Below are 22,647 nucleotides of genomic sequence, written 5' to 3'. Positions count from 1 at the left end.
TCCCCCCCTGGACGCCGGGGTGGCCCCCGGGGCAGAGCGCTCCCTCCCTGGACGCCGGGGTGGCCCCCGGGGCAGAGCGCTCCCCCCCCTGGACATCGGGGTGGCCCCCAGGGGCAGAGCGCTCCCCCCCTGGACGCCGGGGTGGCCCCCGGGGCAGAGCGCTCCCTCCCTGGACGCCGGGGTGGCCCCTGGGGCAGAGCGCTCCCTCCCTGGACGCCGGGGTGGCCCCCGGGGCAGAGCGCTCCCTCCCTGGACATCGGGGTGGCCCCCGGGGCAGAGCGCTCGCTCCCTCCCTGGACGCCGGGGTGGCCACAGGAGCCAGGGAAGCAGCCCTGCCCGAGGCCGCACCCTGGGCGCACGGTGCCGCAGGGATCCAGCCATCCACCAGGAGCAGTCTGCTGGGTGCCCAGCACTCGCTCTCATTAGCAAGCCTTGCTTGAAAGGGTAAAATGATTCAGAAAGGCGAAGGGACCTACAGGTGGCCCGAGGTCCAACCTCCTGTTGCGCCCCTCCCACTGGAGCACTTTCCCTTTCTGGGACTGGGGCTGGGCTGGGACAGGCTTCTGGGCACCAGGCTCAGACCCCAACAGCTCAGGCTTGGTCATCAGACCAGGGGCCTCGGCCTTCCTCAGGGGGTCCTGTTTCTCTGGGGTAGGGGTGCTATTGCTGGTGAAGAGCAACCATTAGGGACTCACCTCCTGCACTATTTCTCATTTTAGGAATTCTTGCCCTCTGGAAAAAACCCTGTCATTAAGGAATTTCCCAGCTGGGCACCAGCTTCCCTTTTATTTATTGCTAGAGCCCCTGCTCCTCCCACCCCTTTGTTCGCCCCTACCCTGTTCTCTCCCTCCCTGTGGATTCCCTGCTCTCCCTATCCAGCTGGGCACAGATCTCTGAGGCCTGGGAGTGGGGCAGGCAAAGCTAGGGGTGCCCCCCTGGGACTGAGAACTTCCTCTTCCTCCTTGCGAGTGGTGGTCAAGTGCCAGCTTTGGCTTCAGCCACAGATCCTGTCCTAGGGGTTGTGGGGGCGCTGCTTGTGAGGAGAAGGAGACAGACTTCACAAAGTGGCTGTAACGGGGACTCACACTGAATTTCCCTGAGTCCTTGGGGGAGGGGTTGCCAGGTGACAGTTTCAGATGAACTAACAGAGCCACAGTGCCCCAGGGCTGGGAGGGTTATTCCATTTACTCCCTGGTGAACAGATGGGGAGACTAAAGGCCAGATCCCCAAGTTCATCCAGTCACATAGGGGCCATGAGGATGGGAAGCAAGGGCTCCTGGCTCATTGCCTCTGTGGCTGCCTGCAGTGGCCTCATTGTGCAATCCCCACACTTTGCTGCCAGGCCGCCTTGTCTAACCCCAAACAGATTGGGAAATCTCTGGAGAATCTGAAGCTTTCTGAGTCATGGGGCCGGGGTGTGTGGTTGTCAGGGCTGCAGATCCCACCATCCCCTCGGAGCCCGGGATCCTGATAGCAGAGGCAGGAAGGACACTTCGACAGGGCAAATGCTGGGCAGCCAACCTTGACCCCCGATGCCCAAGCTGCCTAAGCTCCGTCTCCATGGCCTTACCCTGAGCAGCTGCCAGGAGTTGGGAAAAGCTGCCTTCTCCTTTGTGGTTGTACCGGTCACTTCCCTTTCCCTGAATTAAAATAGGAGACTCAAGGGTCATCTACGTGGAGACCCCAACACAAGGGAAACCCTCTGAAAACAGGGCTGCATACAGGGCCAAGGGATGATGGTCAGTGGGGCAGGCCCTATCCTTTCCCCCTAGTGATAGATGAGAAAACTGTCCCCAAGAGGCCAGACCCTTGCAGAGGGAGCCAAAGGCCAGCCAAGAATTCCACCCCCAACAGGAAATGAGTATCAGATGCCTGTTGGGAGTGTTCCTGGCCAGCTGCTGTCCCATTTGCTGCCTCCCCAGGGGATGGGCAGGGGAGAGCAGGCCAGCTCCACCTGGAAGAGAGGACAGGAGGCAGAAGCCCACTGGCAATCGACCTCCCCAGGCCAGCCCAGAAGTCAAGTGTGCCGGCCGGGTGCCGGGAGCAGTGGCCAGCTCCCCACTGTGACCCGGGGCCGCAGAAGCCCAGGACACGTGTGAGCTGGCCTCCCTTCCCTCTGCTCAGGAATGACAGCTGGCTGGCTTTTTAATTGTGATAAAATACACAGAACCTAATTTACCATATTGGCCATTTTAAGCATACGATTCAGTGATGTTTACGTTATTATACAACCGTCCCCACCATCCATCTCCAGACATTTCTCATCTTGCAAGAATGAAACTCCGAACATATGAAATGCTGATTTCCCTTTCCTTCTTCCCCGAGCGCCGCCAATCACTGTTCTACTTTCTCTGTATAAATTTGACTAAGCAGCTCATAGAACTGGAATCATAACAGTCTTAGTCCTTTTGTGACTGGCTTGTTTCCCTCAGCACGATGCCCCTAGGTTCATCCGTGTTACAGCATGTGTCAGGCTCTCTTCAATATTTCATCCTTTATCCGCTCATTTGTCAGTGGATCCTTGGGTTGCAGCCACCCCTTGGCTATTGTGAATAATGCCGCTTTGAACCCAGGTGAGCAAATATTTTTTAAAAATTTTTATTTTTTATTCACGAGAGATGCAGAGACACAGGCAGAGGGAGAAGCAGGCTCCCTGCAGGGAACCCGATGCGGGACTCGATCCTGGGACCCAGGATCATGCCCTGAGCCGAAGGCAGACACCCAACCACTGGGCCACCCGGGGGTCCCGATCAAATAATCTCTTTTATGACCATACTTTCGATCTTGGGGGTAGACAGTTGACTTTCATTCACCTCCGCAGGTGCCACCCTCTGTTCTAAGTGCTTTGCATGCGTTAACTGATTTCATCAGGCAATTTCAGGAAATGGATACCTCTCTTCACAGATGAGGAAACCAAGGCACAGACAGGTCCAGTCACGTGCCAGTCCGCAGTGGAGCTCAGGGCACCAGCAGCAAGCATTGCGCGGTATCGCTTCTCCCCCAGGGTTGATCAGTGTGTGAGATGCAGCTTGATGTGTTTAAGTCAGACACGGGTGAAGACCGCCAGCCAGCCAGCACAGATGCAAAAATGGAAGGTTTTACTGCCCTCCACTTGTTTTTCATCTTTCAGAAAAAAAATTCCCCATCTCTTCCATGACCTTGTTGGGTCAATTGAATCTTCACCTTCACCTGGGAAGTAGGTGGGGCCAAGTCGACCTTGATGGCCCAGCCAGGTTGGGCAGTGTGTGTGTGTGTGTGTGTGTGTGTGTGTGTGTGTGTGTGTGACTGGTGGTCCTCCCTCTCCTCAGCCTCTGAGCTGCCTGAGAGCCTTGCTGGAAAAAAGGTCCCCGAAAGAAGCAGGACACTGCAGGCAGGAGGAAGATGCCGTTTGGTGCAGGGGTCAGCAGGTGCAAAGGCCCACGGGCAGATTGGACAAGGATGAAAGGGCTGTGGGACACTGGGCCCGGCTACCCCAGGAGGACCTGGCCAGGGTGCCTGGGTCAAAAGGGCAGTGTTGACCATGGTGGAGGGTCCCCAGGGCTGGGAGATGAGGGCATTCCAGGATGTCACTGAGCCCTTCCCCCATGGCATAGGCGCACTTCCCTCTCAGAGATGACTTGCACTTCCCACTGCCCTAACCCCAGCCTGCTTCGTCCTTTACTTCCCAGGCTGTCACCTGACCTGGGATCCCTCCTAGGGCCTCTTTATTTCCTGGGGATGCCCCACTCACCAACAACACTAGGCAGAGCCATTGTATCCCCTGTTGACGATGAGGAAACTGAGTCTCAGAGTGGTAAGTGGACACAAAGTTTGAGGTCTTGAGGCTGTGGTCCCTGATGCCACCCAGCCTTCCCCAATAGGGGAAGTCAATTGCTCAGGTGCATTTGAAGCTGTGCTGGACCTCAGCTGGGGTCTGGTGACCGCCCCAGGGACCACGGGATGGCCAGGACAGCTGACCTGGAACCTCCCTTACAGGGCATCCCCGCCCACAAGGGTGCTCACCAGACCAAGTGTATACCAACAGATTGTGCCCCTCCCATCACCCAGGAAGTTCCTCCCTTTCCCCTAAAGAGGAAGCCAGGCCCAAGAGTTCTTTTTGCGTCTGGCAGATGGAGAAACTGAGGTGAGGGTATGTGGCTTTTGCAGGTGTCCTGGCGTCCTTCCAGTAACTGCAGTGCAGGTGGTGATGCAAGGCGGCTAGGTTCAGTTCCTGTCTCTTCAGGCCCGGGCCTTTCTCTTAGCTCGCTTGATTTCCAGGAAAACAGCCAAGGGGCCTTGCTCCCCATCAGCACCCACCCAATGACATAGATGAGTCACCGGCAGGAGCTTCCTGGGAATCCCAGCATTGCTGGAGCCCCACCAGGCCAGGAGCAGTGGAGGGCTGCCCCAAACCCCCAAGCCCCCTCAGGGCCTGGGTGTTGGGAACTCCTCCTCCTCCAACAAAGCCAGGGAGGACACCCAGGAGCTCTGGGCTTCTGGACTTTGGAGAAGGGAGGCATGATGGTGGGGGCTTAGGCATGAAGACCATCTGACCCCCGGGGAGCTCCGTCACCAACATCTGTGTCTTTAGACACCCGGCTCTATGCCTCGGGCCTCGGTCTTCCCTCCTGGAAATGGAGGTGACACGTGCTCGGGAGGTTGCCAGGAAAGGATCGCAGGACATGGTCCATGTAAATAAGAATAATGCTCCTCTCGGGGGAGTGCGGAACTGCAGACCAGGCCCTCATCCAGCGCCACATTTGTATTTTCTCACGTAATGCTCCTAATTTTACACCTAGAGATAGAGCCCAGAGAGGTGGAGTAACTTGACCAAAGTCACACAGCTAGGAAGAAGGTGCAGAGCTGGGGTCCCAGCCCAGAGGTGTCTGAATCTAGACGCTGATTTTTAAACCCCTGCACAGAATCCACGGGAAGGAGGAAAGCCTTAAATCACTGAGCACAGCCAGGCACACGGGGGCTGGTGGTGGGGGGTGCTCCAGAAATGGCAGGACTTTTCAGGACATTCCTCTTTTCCAAGATCCTGAGATTTCATTACTTGAGGGTTCTCTCAATCTGAGCCCTGGGGCTCTGTGGGGCTGGCCCCTGTCAGCAGCGTCCTTGGCCCCCCAGACCTCTGCTTCACATGGCCTGGCTGGGGAAGGGCTCCTCCAGCCTACTGAGTTCCTAAAGGGACCTTGTGGTGGCAAAGGCAGGCAGTGACGATCTGGGGATGGAGGGGGACCCTGGTCCCACTGTGGCCTCCTCTCCCCTCTCCTCTCTGCCTCACCCCTGCAGTGGTGGGAGCCTGCAAGGACCACTTCCTGGCCGATGAGAGTGCTGCCCCCGTGTCCAGGGGCCCCATGAGGTGGGGGCCCAGGAAGGAAGGAAGAGGGAGAGATGGCGCAGGCAGGGAGATGACAAGCTGATTCACTCACAGCGTAGCCCCGCGCCAGGATCAGGGACGGTCTCAGATGCTGCAGAGGCGGAGACGGGGCCTCTGAGTGGAAAGGTCCCTGGGTCTTCAGTGAGAGGAGGGCAGGGCTGAGACCAGAACACCCTCCTCCCTGGTGTGGCCCGTGGGCTTGTACAGCACGACACTCCCCAGGGGAGCTGGGCCCGGGCACCAGGGGACCTGCAAGGAGAGGTGCCCACAGAAGGTGCAAGTCCCAGGCTGAGCTGGGACTAGGTTCCTGGGTGACCCTCAAGTCCCCTCATGTTACCCCAGGATTGTCCTTGGGTTGGCAGAAGGACTAGCAAGCTGTGGCTCATCGTGTCCTTGGACCTGAGCACTCTGCCTTGGGCAGGGTGCCCCTCTGTGCTTTGTCACTGTCCTCTCCAGGGTGGGCTGGGGTCCCAAAAACTGCTCAAAGCGGGCCTTGTCTTTTTCCACAGGCTCGGTGCCAGAGACCAGATGCAACCCCCAATCCACGAAGGAGCCCCAGGTAGCGTGGGCATTGAAGGCAGCCAAGCTGAGCTCCCCACAAGCTGAGACGAAAGAGCAGGGAGCCATGTGGGAGGACGAGGGTGGCCGGCAGGCAGGATGGCACCAGGATCAGCTGGTAGGGCCCAGGGCCTAGGGGCAAATAGGATGTCCTGCTCCACTAGGGGAATGCAGACACTGGGCAAGGGCCCTCCATCCCCAGGCACATTCCAGGAACACACATGCACACATGCTTCCTTATCAGCCAGACAAGCTGGCCCACAAGTCCGGAAGCTGCCCTCCGAGGCCCAGCCCCTCCCCCATGCTTGGCCTGGACAACAGGATGGCCAAGGAAGTGCTCTAGACTCTGCAAGGCCTCCCAGGACCTGGTGGACAGGGGGAACGGGTGGGTCGGGGCTGGGATGGTCCAGAGTCCGGCTCCCTAGGCCTGGCCCACCTCTGGGCCCCCGCCTTCCCTCCGAGGGAAGCTGCTGTCTAGCTCCCTGCTCATCCCAACGTGCCCTCGGGAAGCCAGCCCCCGTCTCCAGACACTGCTAGGCCCACAGGAACACACGCGAGGCACACATAGCCGCCTGGGCATGAAGGTTCCTGCCAGGAAAACCTGACTTCCTGTCTCCAGGCCCAGACATGCTCAGGAAGATGGCCTGGGTCTCAGCCTGAACCCTTTCCACTACCACAGGAAGCCCCTGTCAGAGGGCGGCTACTCTGTTTCAGCACCTCTTCCTAGCCTCCTCCTGGGCGCCTTCCCCCCTCACGGACCCCACTGACCTCAGGCTCCTGCACCGGGGCCCTTTTAGCAGCTGCGTGCGGTGCAGACCAGGGCCTGGCCCTGGGGACGCGGGCTTACGGGAGGGCCAGGGATCGGCTTTCAGGCTGGCTTTACTTCAGCCTGGGAGGCACGGACAGCACCCCCATTTCACAGCTAGGGAAACTGAGGCACAGAGCTGGGATGGAACTCCTCCACACCTCTGTAGCCTGTCTTGGAAACCCAGCCCCGGGACCCTCAGCCTCCAGCCCAGGGGCTCGGGCAGGCCAGGGGCTGCAGGAGGACACTCCCACGAGGGCACTGGGACTCAAACACAGGGTGCGGGCTCCCTAGGGAGAACCTGGCCAGGGTCAGATCCAGCCCTCCTACACCCCCCCACCACCACCCAGGCAGGCTGCCTCTTCTTGGGGAAAGAGGTGCTCCTCTGACACTGCCCTTCCCCTGGCTGTGAGAGCCTCAGGCTACCTGTGCTGGGGCCTACTGTGAACAAACCTCTACCCTCTCGGGCCTCAGTTTCCCCACAGCGGAGAGACACCACGACTGCTTGTCAGCGGCAACACTAGAACACGCTCTGCCCCCTACCCCCTAGCCTGGAGCTTGTGAACCAAACCGCAGCCTCTCCTCATCCTCATGTCTGCCCCACCCCCCACCCCCGACTGGGTTCCCTGTCTAGGGAGACTAGACACTCCTCAGCCTCCTGCCTGCCCCACCTCTGACCCCCAGCCCTGTGTATTCATGAAGGGGGCTGCCCCCGGTGCCTGCTACACTCTCTTCAGGACCCCAACAACACCCAGGTGTGGCTCTGTTCTCCAGGCTTGGTGTGGGGACTGTGGCAGCCCTGCCCAGGTCCCCTGGCCATCCCCGGTGGAGGAGGCAGGCCCAGGGGAAGGCAGGAGAGTCCTGTCTCCCTCCTGCCTGGCCCCGCAACCTTTCAGAACGCTTGCCTTGTCCTCGGGAGGTTCAACTTCATTTGGTTCCTAGAACCTTGCCCCTGATCTAGCCCCGCGGCCGTGGTCAAGGTCAGGCTCAGAGAGGCGCTGGTGTTCTACTGCAGAGCGGTGGTGGGAAGGCACCCACGGCTGCCTCAGTGTCTTCCCCACCATCTCCGCACTCGGCAAGCTGGAGGCTGCCCATGCCAACGAGCTTCCCCACAGCCTTGCCAGGAGGCTTGAGTCAAATTTCAGTGCCAGCCTTCTGGGAGAGAAGGGGGGCGGGGAGGGGTAACAGGTGCACACTGGAGCAATCTCCTTGCAGCCCCACCTGCAGAGCTGAGACTTACAGGATCAGCACTTCCCACACACATACTCCACGGGTGACACTTGTCCTGCAGCAGTCCTACAACTTTCACTCCTGGGAAGTCCCTCTGACGTCTAACCCAAATACCCCAGGCTGCAGGACAAGCCTTGGCCTTCTTGTCTCCCAGGAGCCCAGGCCTGTTTAGAACAGGACAGAGCAGTGGCCACCCCTGCTGGGTGAGGTTCACTTGGCACATGAGGCCAGTGAACCCAGGATCCCAGGGTTAAAGACTGTTTTCTCTACAGCCACAGGCACAGGCCTTCCCAGCTCTGGACCAGCTTCAGTCTCCCCATTTGTACAATGGGCAGGAAAGGGCCATTCACCAAATGGAGTCACCACAGAACTTTCCATCCTGACCCCTCTGTATGTGGGAACCCACGCCTGCTCCCAGCCAACTTGGCCCTGACTCTCTTTAGGGAGGCACTATTTTAATTCACCTTTATTTTAAAAATAAATACTCTGTTTTACACTTTCAGCCTGGGGGTGGTGCCGGACAGCTAGGCAGGGAGCCCTTCCCTGATGGGCAATATTGAAAGGAACCTCTGCTACCCCAAACACTCCCCCGCAAATGCCTGAAATGCCAATCTTCTGGCCCTTCCTTCTGGCAAGCCGTGGATGGCTGAGGATGGGGATTCCTTGAGGGTGCCTCCCCGGGCGTCCGGCTTGGGGCTCAGTGTCTGGGTGAAGGCGCCCACCCGACCCGCTAGCATATGCAGCCCTCCACCTGAGGCCCGCCCCCTCCAGACCCGGGAGCACTAGATGCAGGTGATCAGCAGGTCCACGGAGGCAGGCACCTCGATCTCTTCGAAGAGCACGTGGCCCCCAGCAGCCCCGGAGCCCCCGGAGCCCCCGGCCTTGCCCGCAGCCCTCAGCAGGCTCTGGGCATGCTGCAGGAGGCGCTGGTTCCGACGGCGGCCCAGTCTGCGCAGCGCCAGAATGGCCAGGACGTGGTCCCGCCTGCAAAGACACGCCCCCATCGGTAGGCCCAACATCTCCTGTGGCAGTCCCAACCTCGAGTGAGGGGACCCCTGGGCTCAGGTACAGGTGCACCCAGCATCCCTGGAGCCTGGCCTAAGAAAGGCCAAGAATGACCGAGGCGGAGGAGCAGTGCCCCGGGTCAGGGCGTCTGGGGCTCCAAGGTGCTGAGCCGGTGGGGAGGGGAGGAGCAAGCCCATCAGTGAAAACAGTCTAAGCAGAGGTTCGAGAAGCAGTGGAGGAGTAGAGGGGAGCGATATGACCTCAGGGGGAGCGGGTCCAGGCCAGGGGATGTCCCAGGCCTCTTCCTGTGAGCACTGTGCTGGGAGCCACAGGCAGCAGGGGGAGAGGGAGCACGGAGGTGGGGGAGGCTGTGGCACAGCAGCATTGGGAGTCGCCCTCATCCCAACCCCAGTACTAGAAGTGCCGCCTCCAGGATGGGGCCCCCCCACCCAGGGCAGGGGAACCCCAGGGACTAGGGGAAACCCCGCGGCACTGTGAGGGGGGTAGACACTCCCAGCCAAAGGCGGAGCCAGTATGGGCTGGGGAAAGGGCTCTGCCCCCCGGCTTTGTGTGGCCTCCCCATCCTGGCATCTCCAAAGCTATGGAGAGATTCAGGCTGGAATTTCCATGGGCTCGATGACTCATCTCTGCCCCCCCAAAACACACACCCCAGGATAAAAGCCTCTTTCCTCTTGGCCCAGTCTCAGGAGTCTCCGGACTCCCAATAGGGTTTTCTCACAGAGGGGGCCATGCCTCCCCTTCAGACTGGCGGATGGGTCCTTGTCATCACCGCCTGATGCCCAAGGAGGGGCCCTGACCCCAACCCAACCCCGTCGGGCTCCTGGGACGTCCTGACCCCACAGCACTGATGGAGAATGGCCTCGAGAATGGCCGAGAATAGTTTCTGAAGGAGGGGCAGTCGGGCTCCCTGCCCTGCCCCCACCCCGGGCCTGAAGATCAGGGCCGCGATCTAGGCACCTGCATCTGCGCACACTAACCCCCCCCCCCCCAGCGCCTACCCCGCCTGCACGGGGGCCCCGCTCCCCACCAGAACACTCTGACCCCCTTGTGGTCCCTCACCCGTCCACCCAGAGCCACAGGGACCCTTCTGCAGGGACCCGACACTGCCCCCCTGGTGGCGCCCCGTTGGAGCCCAGGGAGGGAGCAGGTGGGTAACCGACCTGATGTCAGGGTAGCTCCCGATGAGCGTCTCCAGGTGCCGCTGGATGTCATCTTTGTAAGTCTCGCCCAGTATGTCAGCCACGCACGGGATCGCCTGGTCCAGCCACGTGGCCTCAGAGCCCTGCAGAGACAAGGAGACAAATGCCAGACGGGCCACCTCCCCTGGGAGCCTCCTTGCCACCCATGCTTGCAACCCATCCACCGCGTCCCCGCTGTGACTGCCTCCTGCACGCCTGGCCGGAGGGTCCTCAGCTCCCCTTCCCACCATACAATGCGGAGATGTCTTCTGTCTTTGCTCAGATGGGTAAACTGAGGCCCTGGCCTGGAAGTCCTGCTCGGAATCCTACAGTGTGGGGGGGACCTTCAGTGCAGATAAGGGGTGGGTGTGTATGGAGAAAATGCCTCAGCTCCAAAGGCTGGGTCAGGGGTGCTGGAAGAGCCTCCCACAGGCTGCCCCTTCCCTACTCACCCCACCAACCGTATGCAAATATATGGAGATGACCCCCCCTGGCCCTGCCTCAGTTGTGCCCGGAGTGTCCTGGAGAGTACAGAGAGCCACTTCCGCCAAAGCCCACTGGCCGTGGCTCTTGCAGAGGACACTAAAATGAGAATGGGGGGAGCCAGTGGAGGGTCCACAGGCCAGAGGCCCTACAGGAGGCCAGACTCGGGGCAGTCAGGCTATGCTCCTACCAAGCCCTGGAAGGTGTCGCCAATGGCCTGGGCGTCCAAGCCCATCTTCTGGGAGCTAGTCATGCGCTCCTCACCCCGGAACCGCTCACGCGGCCTCAGCACCTGTGCCAGGTATTCACGAACCACGTACCGATGCACCTCCTGCAGAGTCTCCTGGGAGGCCCGGGAATTGGGGGTCAGAGTCAGAGCTAACAGCCCGCACCCAGGGCACAACACAACCCCACAAGCACCCTCTCCCCTCAGATACCTGTGCGCGCAGTGGGGCCACGTGCTCCAGATGGTGGGCGAAAGTCACCACCTTGTTCATGAGGGGCTGCAGCACGTCATGTGTCAGCCAGGCCTTGGTACACAGGACCCTGAAAAGCGGCTGGGAGCAGAGGGGGACAGGAGTCTTCCAGGCATATCCTCCCCCTCAGACCCTCTGCTCGGAGCCCAGAATGTGGCTCCTAACAGGGGGTTTCAGGCCAAGGGACAACGTGTCACCAGGAAGAAATTTTGGAGGGCCTGTCTGACTCCCTTCTAATGTCTCCCTGGTGACTTCTCTCTCAGCCACCAGTGTCACTAGGCCTTTGGCAGGAATGCCTCCTCCAGGCCCCGAGCTCCAGTGAGCAAGATTAAAGTCTGAGGCTCTATGCAGCCCTTGCTTGGGGTTGCCTAGGGAGGCCTTGGGGGGCTGGGCAAGGGGTCTGGTTCCCTGAACTCACTTTCTCTGAGAGGCAGAGACTGAAGCAAATAGGTGTCTCCTGACCTCACTGCCCCACTGTGAATTTACCTGGGTCCCTTGCCCACCCTCCAAAGTACCACCCCTGAAACTGCCCCTGGGGTGCGTGAATGCTATGACTTGGCCCCCCAGGCTCCAGGGCACAGGAAGGCACCTGCTGGGTGTGGAAAGTGGGGTGAGGAGTCCCACTCACTTGCACATCATCCTGCAAGCCCTGCAGCAGCCGCTTCTGGAAGGTACAGGTGGCAGCCACCAGAGGTTTCTCCAGCTCTTCAAAGGTTCCTGGGAACCTTGCCAGAAGACTGGTCCTGGGGAGGGGCCAGGACAGGTGAGGAGGTGGGCAGAAGTAAGCCGTGGAAAAGTTATAGCATATACCTACGGAGGTATATGCTAGGTAGGCTACGGAGGCTAGTACCACACCAACTGCATTCACTTAGACTATAATGTGAAGGGCAGCTCCAAGCTATCCTGAAGGCAGAGTCAGGTGAGAAGCCAGCACCAAAGCCCCAGGAGCTGATCACAGAGGGTAGGTGAGTAGGGTGGTGGCGGGGGCCCCACTGCATAGCAGGGCTCCCCTGTGGCAGCTCTTGACCAAACTTCTGTCCATCTTGTTGATGAGACAGGGCAGCCTGGCCATGACTGGCACAGAGGCCCTCCTTTGAGCCTCATAACTGCCTCTCTGAAGCTGGCAATGTCCCCATTTCACTTTTGAGGAAACTGAGGGCCAAGCTAAGCCCAGGCCCCAGAACAGGGACACAAAGAGGCAGGCTAAAGTTGCATCAGGGGCTGGGCCAGTGGCTGCCTACCAAGTGGCAGGGACTGTTCCCTGGGCTGAATGGAACGGGCCACCCTGGCTCAGATTAGGGATGAGAGGGTGTTAGAGAAGTGGCCCTCATCATGGTCATGCCTTGGATTCAGACAAGCCCGGTTCAAGTCCCAGGTCCAGCACATACTGGACAGCGCATGATGGTGGGCACATGGCATTTCCTTTCTGAGCCTCCACTTTCTTTTTTTTTTTTAATATTTTTTTCTTTATTTATTTATGATAGTCACACAGAGAGAGAGAGAGGCAGAGACACAGGCAGAGGGAGAAGCAGGCTCCGTGCAGCAAGCCCGACGTGGGACTCGATCCCAGGACTCCAGGATCGCGCCCTAGGCCAAAGGCAGGCACCAAACCACTGCGCCACCCAGGGATCCCCCCTCCACTTTCTGTTCAGAACCCGGGGACACTGCACTTGGGATGACAGGCATCATGCAGGTAAAGTACTAGCCCAGAGCCCAGCACATCACAAGCCTTCACGGAACGACCCCTCTAAGGCTCTGAGTCCCCCCACCACAGCCCTAGGGAGCAGGTGCTCCAGTCCCCATTCGACACTCAAGGTTCACAGACAGCGGGTGGCAGAGCGGGGACAGGAACCCAGGGGGGTGGGGGCGGGGGACCTAAGTCCATGCCCACAGCTGCTAGCTGCCCTGTGGCAGCTGGTGCACAGCATACACGACGTGGGGACATTGAACTTGTCCTGTGTTGAAGGCACAGAAAGGGCGCAGCCACTGCCAGCAGAAAGGGAGGCCCTCTGCCTTCTGGGGGCAGAGGGACCCAGGTGCCACTCCCAGGGTAGTGGGGAGGGGGGACAGACTGTCAGGGAGGGCTCCCCGAGAAGGGAGTGTCGCTACAAAGGAAGATGGCTGACTTGGATGAAGGGAGGAAAGAAAGGAGCCCGAGGTGGCAGGGGACACACTGGGCCGGCAACCGGCCAGGACGAATGGCTGGAGCTTCTCAGCCTCTGCTCAGCGTGGAAACTCCCTGCATCCCTTCCAGGGCCTCAGCTCTGAAGGGAGGAGGGGGCACCCTACGGGGCGGGAGCGGAGGGGAGCATCCAAGGAGGCCTTCCGGGAAGTCACCCAAAGCCACTGTCCCCAGCTGGCAGCGGGTTCCCAGAGCTCGCGCGCCCCCTGCTGGCGGCTGCCCCCCCACCCCGGCGGAGGAGCAAGAGGCCCACCTGAGCTCCTCGCAGGCGTTGATATTGGCGCCCAGATGAGGTTCGCTCACCGCCTTCGACTCTAGAAAAGCCTTTTCAAACCTGGGGGCAAAGTATGCAGAGGCCTTAGGGACCCTCACTGGCGGCGCTATGACTTGGGGTCCGCCCTCCCCTCAGGTCCCCACCCAGACCCCAGACCCCCACCTCCCCCTCTCCCCCCCCTTATAATTATGCTCCTCCCTCTCACCTGTCCCAGAATCTCAGAGTCTGAGCAAACAGGTTGGGTCCTCCCCCAGGGACGATGGCCGTCCGTGCCCTGGCCTCTCCACCCACCCTACCCTGGGCAGAGGATGTGCCTGCACCTGGGCAGAAAGAGGCCAAGGGCTCGTGTGCAGATGCGCAGGGTGGTGGCCTCCAGTTCCGCAGAGATGGCACCGGCCGCCTTCACGTGCTCTGCCACGAGCTGCAAGACATCCCACCTGCTGAACCCACATCAGAGGCCAGATCCCGATGCCCCCCGTCCCGCACCTGTGGCCCAGCAACATCTTCAGCCTGCCCTGTGCTGTCTCATCATCTCGGCTCCAGCTTCCAGCAGCTCCCCCCAGCTCCCCACATCCACAGGCCACCTACTAAGCTGTGCCCTGGTGCTCCCAGGCTGGCCACGTGACCCACAGTGCCTGATTCCACCCCAGGTGGGTCTCAGGCTCTCATCTAATGGGGAAAGGAGGTTGGGACTGGACTGTATAGTTCTGGGTGTCCCTACCTCGAGGGGGACCAGACACTGCCGGAGGCCCAGACATATATCCCTCCTCCCAAGGCTCACCATGTGGACATCGATGGACAGCGGCGTGTGGTAGAGGCCCTGTAGCACGTCAGGGGCCTCGGCGCCCGCCCACCGACTCTGCTCTAGCTGCAGGATGCTATCGAAGCAGCTCGTGATCTTGGTCTGTGCAAGGTGGGGAGAGGGGTACAGTGAGACCCTCCCAAGAAGGAGGTCTGAGTTCCCCTATCTCCTGGCTCTGTCTTGTACCCTCGGAGGAAAGAACCACCCTGCTGGGGCATAGGTCCATGCTGGAGGCCACAGGGTGAGAAGGGGCTCTGGCCAGAACCAGGCCCGATGCCCAGGGTGATTCTGGGCACCACACCTCCCCACGGTGAGGCAAGCACAGTCAGCCTTGATCGTGCCCCTCCGGCCCGGCCCTGCCTCCACCTCACCTCTAGGAAGCTGATGTAGTCGCTCTCCAGGCGGGCCCACACGGCGGGTGCCAGGAGTGGGGGTAGTGGCTCTGTGGACAGAGTCAGGTCCGGGGTACCCAGGAAGTCAGGGCTGGAAGGCAGGGTGGAAGCTGAGGGCCTGGGCTAGGGGCTGCCCCAACTCCCCCCTGGCCAAAGCCTAACACCATCACCTAGCCCCCCGCAGCTCAGGGATCTGACACTATCCAGCCCACACCAGGGAGGTCCAGAGAGTGATGGGTCCCTGCTCGAGGCCACACGGCAAATTAATGAGCCCAGGAGTTTAGACACCCTCTTCCCACCTGCTCTCTGGCCCTCAGAACTGAGGAGTGCTCACAGGCAAAGGTAACCCACCCCGGCACAGCGCAGAGCTGGAGGTGGGAGCTGTCAACACGCTGTGCCCTGTACCTAGGTGCCCGTCCTCAGGGAAGAGTGAGGGTGAGATCCAACCCGTGCCCAGTGTCTGTGAGCCGCAGTTGTGTCCTGCCTGGAGGGGTGCCCGTTTGTAAGTGCTCAAGGGCACCCTGTGGACCAGCGTGGACCCTCTACCCGGACTCTGCGCTGGGAGAACAACCTCCCCTGAGACGCTTTCCTGCCTTGCCCAACAGGTGCATGGCTGGCCCCTTAGGGAACCCTGGGACAGGACAGTAGGTGGCCCAGAGCAGAGGGAAAAGAATGTCCAAGTCCCCGGGATCTCGGCTGCGGGGCCTCCCGCCCTCTCCCAGGGAGGAAAGCAGAAAGGGGCCGTGCTCCTCCGGGCGGGCGGCGCCGGGTGGGAGCCTCACCTGCCGTACACATTGGCGGCCCAGTCCAGCAGGACGTAGAGCTGCTCGCAGCCGCGGGCGTCCTGCGCGAGCTCCTGGAGGCGCTGGGCCACGGCGCCGTGGAAGGCGCGCAGGTAGGCCTCCCAGGCCGGGAAGCCGGCGGCCGAGTAGGCGGGCTGCACCTCCCGCCGCACCTTGTGCAGGTCGCTGCGCACCGCGCCGCCGAGCTGGGCCAGGAGCCGGGCCAGGCCGGCCGCGCCCTCGGGCCCCGGGGCCTCCGCAGCGGCCGCCCGCACGCGCTCCTGCGCGCTGGTCCGCACCGCGTCCTCCCAGTGCTGGCGCCAGCGGCGCGGGGTGAGCAGGAAGTCGCCGTCGGCGGGGGGCGCGGGGTGCGCAGCCTCCTCGGCGCGCACCACCCGGGCCAGCTCCCCGAGCGCCGCCGCGTCCACGCGGGCCGGGCCCAGCGTCTCGCGCACGATGGCGCGGATCTCGGCCGCCAGCCCGTCGTAGTGCAGACACACGTCCATGGCGCGCCGCGCGAAGCCCGTGGGGTCCTGCTCGAAGGTGTGCGAGGCCTTCTCGGCCACCAGCCGCGTCTCCAGCTGCCGCAGCTGTTCGAAGGCCGCCAGCAGCTGCCGCTCGGTGATGAGGTCGGCCACGGATTTGCCTTCTGCAAGGACCCCCCCCAGCAGAGGGGCGGGAGGGGGTGCCCCGTCAGAGCCTTGGCGTGCCCCCACCCGGTCCTCGCCCCTCGGAGCTGCTGCTCGGCCCCAGAGCCCGCTGAAGGCCTGCTCCGGACCCACCGCCCCAAATCCCTCGGAATCCCCTTCCAAGAGGCAAAACCCCCAGCCCCAAACCTGGCTGAAAACAGCAGATGGGAGGAGCCCCTGCCTTCCCCACGTTCAGTCCGGCCCTCCTCTCCTGCTCTGACCCCACCCAGGGCCCTGCTGAGCTGCACTTGCCGCCTCAGGTGCTGTCTTCACTGTGGGTCTGCTGGGGTCAGAGCTCAGGCTGGGCTGGGCTGCACCAGCTCCAGCAGTTCTTGCTGTTCCTGCTCTGGGCCAGCCCCCAGGCCTGGGAGCCCCCTCCTCCCTCTGCACCACCTCCCTGCTTTGGGGCCCAGCTCCAGCCTGTCCTGCCCTGGCAGCCCTCATGGCCTCCCCTCCTGGCCCTTGGCTGCCAGGCACCCTCAGAGACCCTGGGACCTGAGGGGGCAGGGCCTTGTCCATCCCTGGAGTTTGGCCAGGAGCCAGGCCGTGGAGAGGTGAGGGTTTCGGAGTCGTGCAGATCTGGGTTCAAATCCCATTTCTCCACTTCCTGGCTATGAGACTTGAGGCCAGTCACTGAACCTCTCTGAGTCGCACTTTGCTCACTCTCACCTCTCTGAGCTGCCCAGTGGATGCTCCCCTGGCTGAAATGCTGAAAATGCAATCGTGCAAGCAGTATCTGGGAGAGCTGGGGAGGACAGCCTGTCAGGAAGCCTGACCCTGCTTGCTCACCCTCTGGCCTCAGTTTACCCCTCCATGCTCAGTATTGCTTGTGATGCTCTCACCTGTCTCAGATTCCAGTTTCTCAGACCCCACCCCAGTGGAGGACCGCCGGCTGCCACCATCTACGATCCTAGAGGGCACCTCTGGGCCACGGGCCACCCCTGGCACAGCAGCAGCCTGGGACTGGTCAGTAGTGGCGCCATCATCTCGGGAACGTCGCAGGGACCGGAACAGGAAGCGGGAACTGCGCTGAAACAGGCCCCTGTCCTCCTCGGGGCCCTGGCCTGAAGCCTGCTGGCTTGTGCGGGAGAAGACCCGCCGAAGGCTGCCCAGGCCGGGCCGAGCGTCCTCACTCGGGTGCGAGCCGGGTGCGTCCCCGCTGCTTGCCTTCCGAGTGCCCCGCGCTGGGGTCTGCAGTTTCGCGGGCTCCTCGGGGCTCTGCAGCTCCAGCCCAGAGGTCGCTGTCCGCGGCGACAACATCCTGGTAGCAGGAAAGCTAGACAGAAAGGAGGTTCAGGAGGCCTGGAGCGGGGCGCGGGGGTTGGCTCCTGGCGCAGAATAGCAAATGGGCACAGAAACCCTGAGAGACCCTGTGAGGCCTGATGGAGCCCAGTGGCTGCACTTGGTGAGGGAAGCTTCTCCCGGGAGATGACCCCCAGGCTGGCACCAGGCCGCTCTCATGGCCAGAGCTGTGTTTGTGCCAGGCTGCAGCTGGCAGTGAGATGCAGGCAGCTACTTCCTTCTGGAAAGCTTCCGTGACACCGCCGTCTAAAGGGTGTCCTCCAGGCGCCCACCCTCACTGGCTCTGCCAGGCCAGACCCTCCCCGAGCTGGGGAGGAGAGTTGAACATGCAGATTCTGGGGCACAGCCCAAGCCGCAGCCCACAGGCCCCGGGGGGCGGGCCCAGCAACCACATCCAGGACTTCCTGGACGTTGGGTCCTGTGGCCTACAATGCCTATTCTCCCCTCCCCTGGCATTCACTGCACTCCCCCCCAGCCCCCACAAAGCCCTCAGCTCACCCCCATTCTGCCCATCAGGCCTAACTGCCTCTGCTCAAAGTGGGCCCCGTAAAAGGCTATGCCCTTCCCCTCTGGGTCAGGCTTGAGGTCTCTGGCCACCCCCGGCTGCCCCCAAGGCTTATCTGCTTATCCGCCCTTGCAGCACTGTAGGGGGAGTGGTGGGAGGGGCCACAGGTCTATATTTAACTGGGGGGAAGGTCCCCAAGGCAGGACTCATCCATTGCATCTCCTCCCCACCCACCCCTGCTGTGCTCCCCTAGAAGGGGCCCAGGGGGTCCTTAGGGCATGGAGGTACAAAGCAGGGGCTGCCCCTGCCCCTGCCCCGCCTGGGCTCCAGGCCCTCCCCAGGCTGCACACACACTCCCTTCCAGCTCAGTCTGGCCTGTGTTTGATTTCCTGGCTTTACGTGAAGCTGAGGTGGGAGAGGGGAGAGAGACTCCTCAGGCTGTGGGGCCTCCGGCCCACCCCTCTGTGAGGGTGTTGTGTCGGGGTGGGGGGTCGGGGTCGGGGGTCGTCTTAGACCAGCAAGGTCTTACTTCATTTAGCCTGGGGGAAACCGGCCAGAAGGAGGGCTGGACCTACTGAAGTCACTGTCCAACCAGAGGCCAGAGCCCCCAGCCCATCCCCAGGCTCCCCTCGCCCCACCCCTCGGACAAAGGTCAGGCTGTCACCTGACCCTCAGGTGACACAGGGCAGGAACACCTCTCCCCAGGCCCCCCATTTACCTTGGGTGGAATGACAGTGGATGGGCAGGGCCAGACCCTCATCTACCCCCCATGCCCTCTGGGGTCAGACATGCAGGTGGTCAGCCAAGGCCTCCCTTCATCCTTCCAACGCCCTAACAGCTGGAGAGAGGCCCCCTGTGGGAGGGCAGGCCCTGGTGATTGATGGTCCTTATCAGCCCTGCCCAGGTCACTGGTCGTTGTCCTCTCCTGGCGCCAGGACTCAGGGACCCTGCCCCGGATCAGACTGACCCACACATGTAGGGAACATTGTCCCAAGGGCTGTCTGCCCTCCCCGCCCCCAAACTCCCCTCTCCCTGTTGCCCCTCAGCATCTGGCAGGGTCTGAGCCTGAGTGGCCTGGGCCCACCTGGATGTGCTTCAAGCTCTGTCACCAGGCATGTGGGGAAGGTCAAGTGGGCCCTGTCTTGGTTGGGGAGAGCTCATACTTAGTAAGCACCTACTGTGTGCCCAGCCTAACACCTGGCACCCATCAGATCCCCATAACATCAAAGTTGTAGGGTGTCACTTCATCTCATAGATGAGGAAACAGGCTCAGAAAAGAGGCAGGTCTTGCCTCCAGCCACACAGGTCGGGGTCAGGGAGCCTCGACCATCCCAGCCCATGTGGACCCGGGAGTAGAGGCTGGGATCCTGCATCTCCCAGCTCCAGTGAGCCAGGGCCAAGGGGCCATGGTGGGGGCAGCTCCCAGATGCCAAGAGTAGGCCCTAGAGGCTGATTCTGGGGGAAGGAGGGGTGGCTGGCAGTTTGGGTCTTATGTGAGACTGCATGAGCAGATACGTGCCCCCAACCTGCTCAAGCACCTGCACCCAGAGCTGGGCCTGTCCTGAGGGCCCATCGAGGCCCTCGCTGGTTTCCCTGTCCCCTTTGACCTTGCTCCTGCAATTCCCAAGCCATTATTGACCTTCTTACAGCACAAGTCAACCAGGTCACTCCCTTACTTTAAAGTCATCCATGGCTTCCCTTGGCCTGGCGCTCTAAGCCTCCCAATCCCAGACAGAACTTCCTCCAACCTCAAGCCTCTGGGCCTCCTTGACCTGCACCCATCCAGCCTCCCAGGTGCCTCTCTGTCCCCCAAATGTCCAGCCTCCCAGCTTCCTTGCAGGCTGCTCCCTCTCCCAGCTCCCCATCTTTGCTCTCCAGATCTGACCTGGATTTCAGGGCGCAGGGCTATGGGTGCCCTCACCTCCAAGGTGTCCTTGGGCTGTGCTGCACCACTGTCCCTGCGGCAATGGGGCCTTCCTTACTGGCCCAAGATCCTCTAGCCATCTGCTCCCTCCCCATCAGCCCAGAGCCAGCCTGGAGGAGGAGTGAACCTTCAGGGTCAGGGCTGGCCCTTGCCCAGGTTGTCTTGGCCAGGTATCACACTAGTATCTGCTGGACTGGATGCCCTGCTGACTCTACCTTGGCCCCTGCCCCGTACCTGCCTCCTCATACCTGTGAAGACTCTCTGGCTCTTTATCACTCTGGACCTCTGACCCCATTACCCTGAATGTTCAGAAGCTCTGGCTGCCGCGCCTGGGGCTCAGGATGGGTGTGTGTTCTAGCCTGCCCCTCGGCTCCCGCTCCCCCCCCACCCGCTCCCCAGCTCCCCTCTCTGCCACACCTGCACTCAGGCCGTTCGCCAGCAGCCAGCTCCTGCGAGTGGGCACCAAGCAGCCTCTCGTGACCACAGTCAGCGCCTCCCACTCTGGGCCTGGTCAAGCCCTGGGCACACTTTCTCCTGTGACCTAGGGACAGTTGCGTGGTCCGGGCATCTGCACCTTGGCCACGAGCCCCCCCAGGGCAGGGAGCGGGCTTGACTCAGTTCCCGGCCAGAGCCAGCACAGGGCACGGACCCAAGGAAAAGAGATAAGCAATCTCACGTGAGTGTAAGCCTGGGGTGTGTCACCACTTTTGTGGATGGGCTTTGTGTGTGGACCCGAGTGTGTCTCCCCGTCTGTGGGCCTCAGAGCCTGTGAGCGGCTTTCCCCGTGAGTCTGTGTGGGTCTGGCTGTGCCCACATGCATGTCTTTCTGTCCGCGTATCTGCGTCCTGCGTGTCTGTGTATGTCTGCGGTGACGTGGGCTGGCACGGCGGCCTGGGCTCCGAGCTCAGGCCTTGGCCCCGGAAGCCACGAGCAGAGCTAAGTCCTCAGCCTCTTGGGTCCCCACTCACCGCTCACAGCATCCCTACGGCCCTCCTGCCCTACCTGTGCCGCACGTACCTGCAGCGTGAGTGCACTCCGGAGCCCAGGCGGGGCAGGGCCGGGGAAGCCAGCCGAGCCGGGCCCTCGGAGCCGGAGCCGAGCCGGCCGAGGTGGTGAGGCCCCCGGAGCAGCCAGAGTGAGTGACCACAGCTGGGACTTCCCAGCCCCGCTGCAGGGCCCACCAGCCCCACCCCCGGCCCCACCCTCCACCCCAGGCCCCAGTTTCACTTTCACAAGTGCTCCCACCCCCTTCCCATTCCAGCGACTACAACTCCAACCTTTGATTGGGGCAGTCCACGGTGTGGGAAGGGAGGGGCAGCACTTAACAGCGCCGGGCAGTGGGGAGGGGACACTGCGGAGACTGTTGTAACCGCCACCTCTGTGGTCACGCCAAGGCCGGAGCCCAGATGCCAGAGGGGCTGGCCTGCCGGGGTGCACTGAGCACGGGAGGGGGACACACGGCCCACAGCACCCAAGCCCAGAAGAACCAACCTTCTCCAGGGCAGAGACGCTGGCACCAGGCCTGGGTGCCAAGCTCATCCTGAGACGTGTCGCCTGCCACCGACAGCCAGAAGCACAGAAATGTGGGCCAAGGGGTGCAGTGGGGATGCGGGGCCTGAGGAGGATGTCACAGTGACGGCAAAGGGAATGTCACAAGCCACAGGTCACTCCAGAGGGCTTCAGGAGCTGGAGGAGGAGGCTACAGGAGAGGAGGATTAGCCTCAGGGGTGAGGAGGGATGGCGTCCTGGGCAGGGGTCAGCAAAGGTGTCGGGACCCATGCCTCATGAATCAACAGCACAGGCCCTGCTCCTCCAAGTGGATCAGGTTGGAGATGTTTTGTGGAGAGGGTCACCAAGACTTCCCAGAAGAGGCAGGCCACCCGTCTTCATGAGGGGGGATTCCGTTGCTAGCATCCTTGGAAAAAACTTAGGGAAAATCCAAGGAGGGCTGATCCAGGCCTGTCCCACCGGGCATGGGGCCGAGCGGGGCATGGGGCCGAGCGGGGCAGGTGGAGACAGGCTTGTGCGTTAGTGTTCGACGGCTGCCAGGACACGGTACCACTGGCTGCAAAGTTCGGGAGGCTGGAAATCCGAGATCCTGGTGTCAGGAGGGCTGGTGTCTCCCGAGGCCGCTCTCCTGGGCGTGTAGACGCTGTCTTCTTCCCGTGTCCTCACACGGTCATCCTGTGCATGTGTGTGTGTGTCTCCTGTTCTTTTTTTTTTTTTTTTTTTTTAAGATTCTATTTATTTATTCATGAGAGACACAGAGAGACAGAGAGGCAGAGACACAGGCAGAGGGAGACGCAGGCTCCACGCAGGGAGCCCGATGGGGGACTTGATCCTGGGACTCTGGGATCATGTCCTGAGCCAAAGGCAGATGCTCAACCGCAGAGCCACCCAAGAGTCCCTGTCTCCTATTCTTATAAGGACACCAGTCATATAGGATTAGGACTCATCCCAATGGCCTCCTTGTACCTTAATCACCCTATAATGAAACTGTCTCCAAATATAGTCACCTTCTGAGGTACTACTGGGGGTTTTGACTTCAATGTAAGAAGTTTTTGAGAATAAAACTCAGCCCAGAACAGACTGGAAGGCACCAGAGATGCTGCAGACAGGTCAGATTGGACCCAGAGAGGCCAACACCTCCTCCAGGAAGTCCTCTGACTTACCACTC

At 61.4% G+C, this 22,647-nt stretch overlaps 1 protein-coding gene and 1 long non-coding RNA gene across 4 annotated transcripts; one reads left to right on the top strand and one right to left on the bottom strand.

Annotated features, from left to right (window-relative positions):
- Positions 1-273: 273 nt before the first annotated feature.
- Positions 274-8,446, top strand: LOC102154321. Its single transcript, XR_005363809.1, has 7 exons — positions 274-444; positions 2,433-2,573; positions 2,905-3,095; positions 3,309-3,407; positions 3,669-3,793; positions 5,872-5,921; positions 8,228-8,446. It is a non-coding gene; the product is annotated as an uncharacterized LOC102154321 (long non-coding RNA).
- EXOC3L4 (exocyst complex component 3 like 4) lies at positions 8,394-21,150 on the bottom strand. 3 transcript variants are annotated; one of them, XM_038545802.1, is made up of 13 exons: positions 20,988-21,150; positions 20,388-20,511; positions 17,082-17,515; positions 15,551-16,199; positions 14,748-14,859; positions 14,356-14,478; positions 13,895-13,995; positions 13,554-13,634; positions 11,747-11,861; positions 11,080-11,199; positions 10,833-10,985; positions 10,142-10,263; positions 8,394-8,939 (listed from the first exon to the last, which is right to left on the bottom strand). In XM_038545802.1, exons 3-13 carry the CDS (start codon positions 17,497-17,499, stop codon positions 8,738-8,740), a joined length of 2,196 nt encoding a protein of 731 aa, XP_038401730.1. In that variant the 5' UTR covers positions 17,500-17,515; positions 20,388-20,511; positions 20,988-21,150; the 3' UTR covers positions 8,394-8,737. The 3 variants fall into 3 exon arrangements, with proteins under 3 accessions (XP_038401730.1, XP_038401729.1, XP_038401728.1); XM_038545801.1 differs by lacking the exon at positions 20,388-20,511 and having other exon boundaries at positions 17,082-17,567; XM_038545800.1 differs by lacking the exon at positions 20,388-20,511.
- Positions 21,151-22,647: the final 1,497 nt, after the last annotated feature.

The sequence above is a fragment of the Canis lupus genome, chromosome 8 (genome assembly GCF_011100685.1).
Source record: "Canis lupus familiaris isolate Mischka breed German Shepherd chromosome 8, alternate assembly UU_Cfam_GSD_1.0, whole genome shotgun sequence".
NCBI classification, from domain to species: domain Eukaryota; kingdom Metazoa; phylum Chordata; class Mammalia; order Carnivora; family Canidae; genus Canis; species Canis lupus.
Note: the sequence above shows the minus strand (reverse complement) of the source record. Positions and strands in the feature narration are given on the sequence as shown.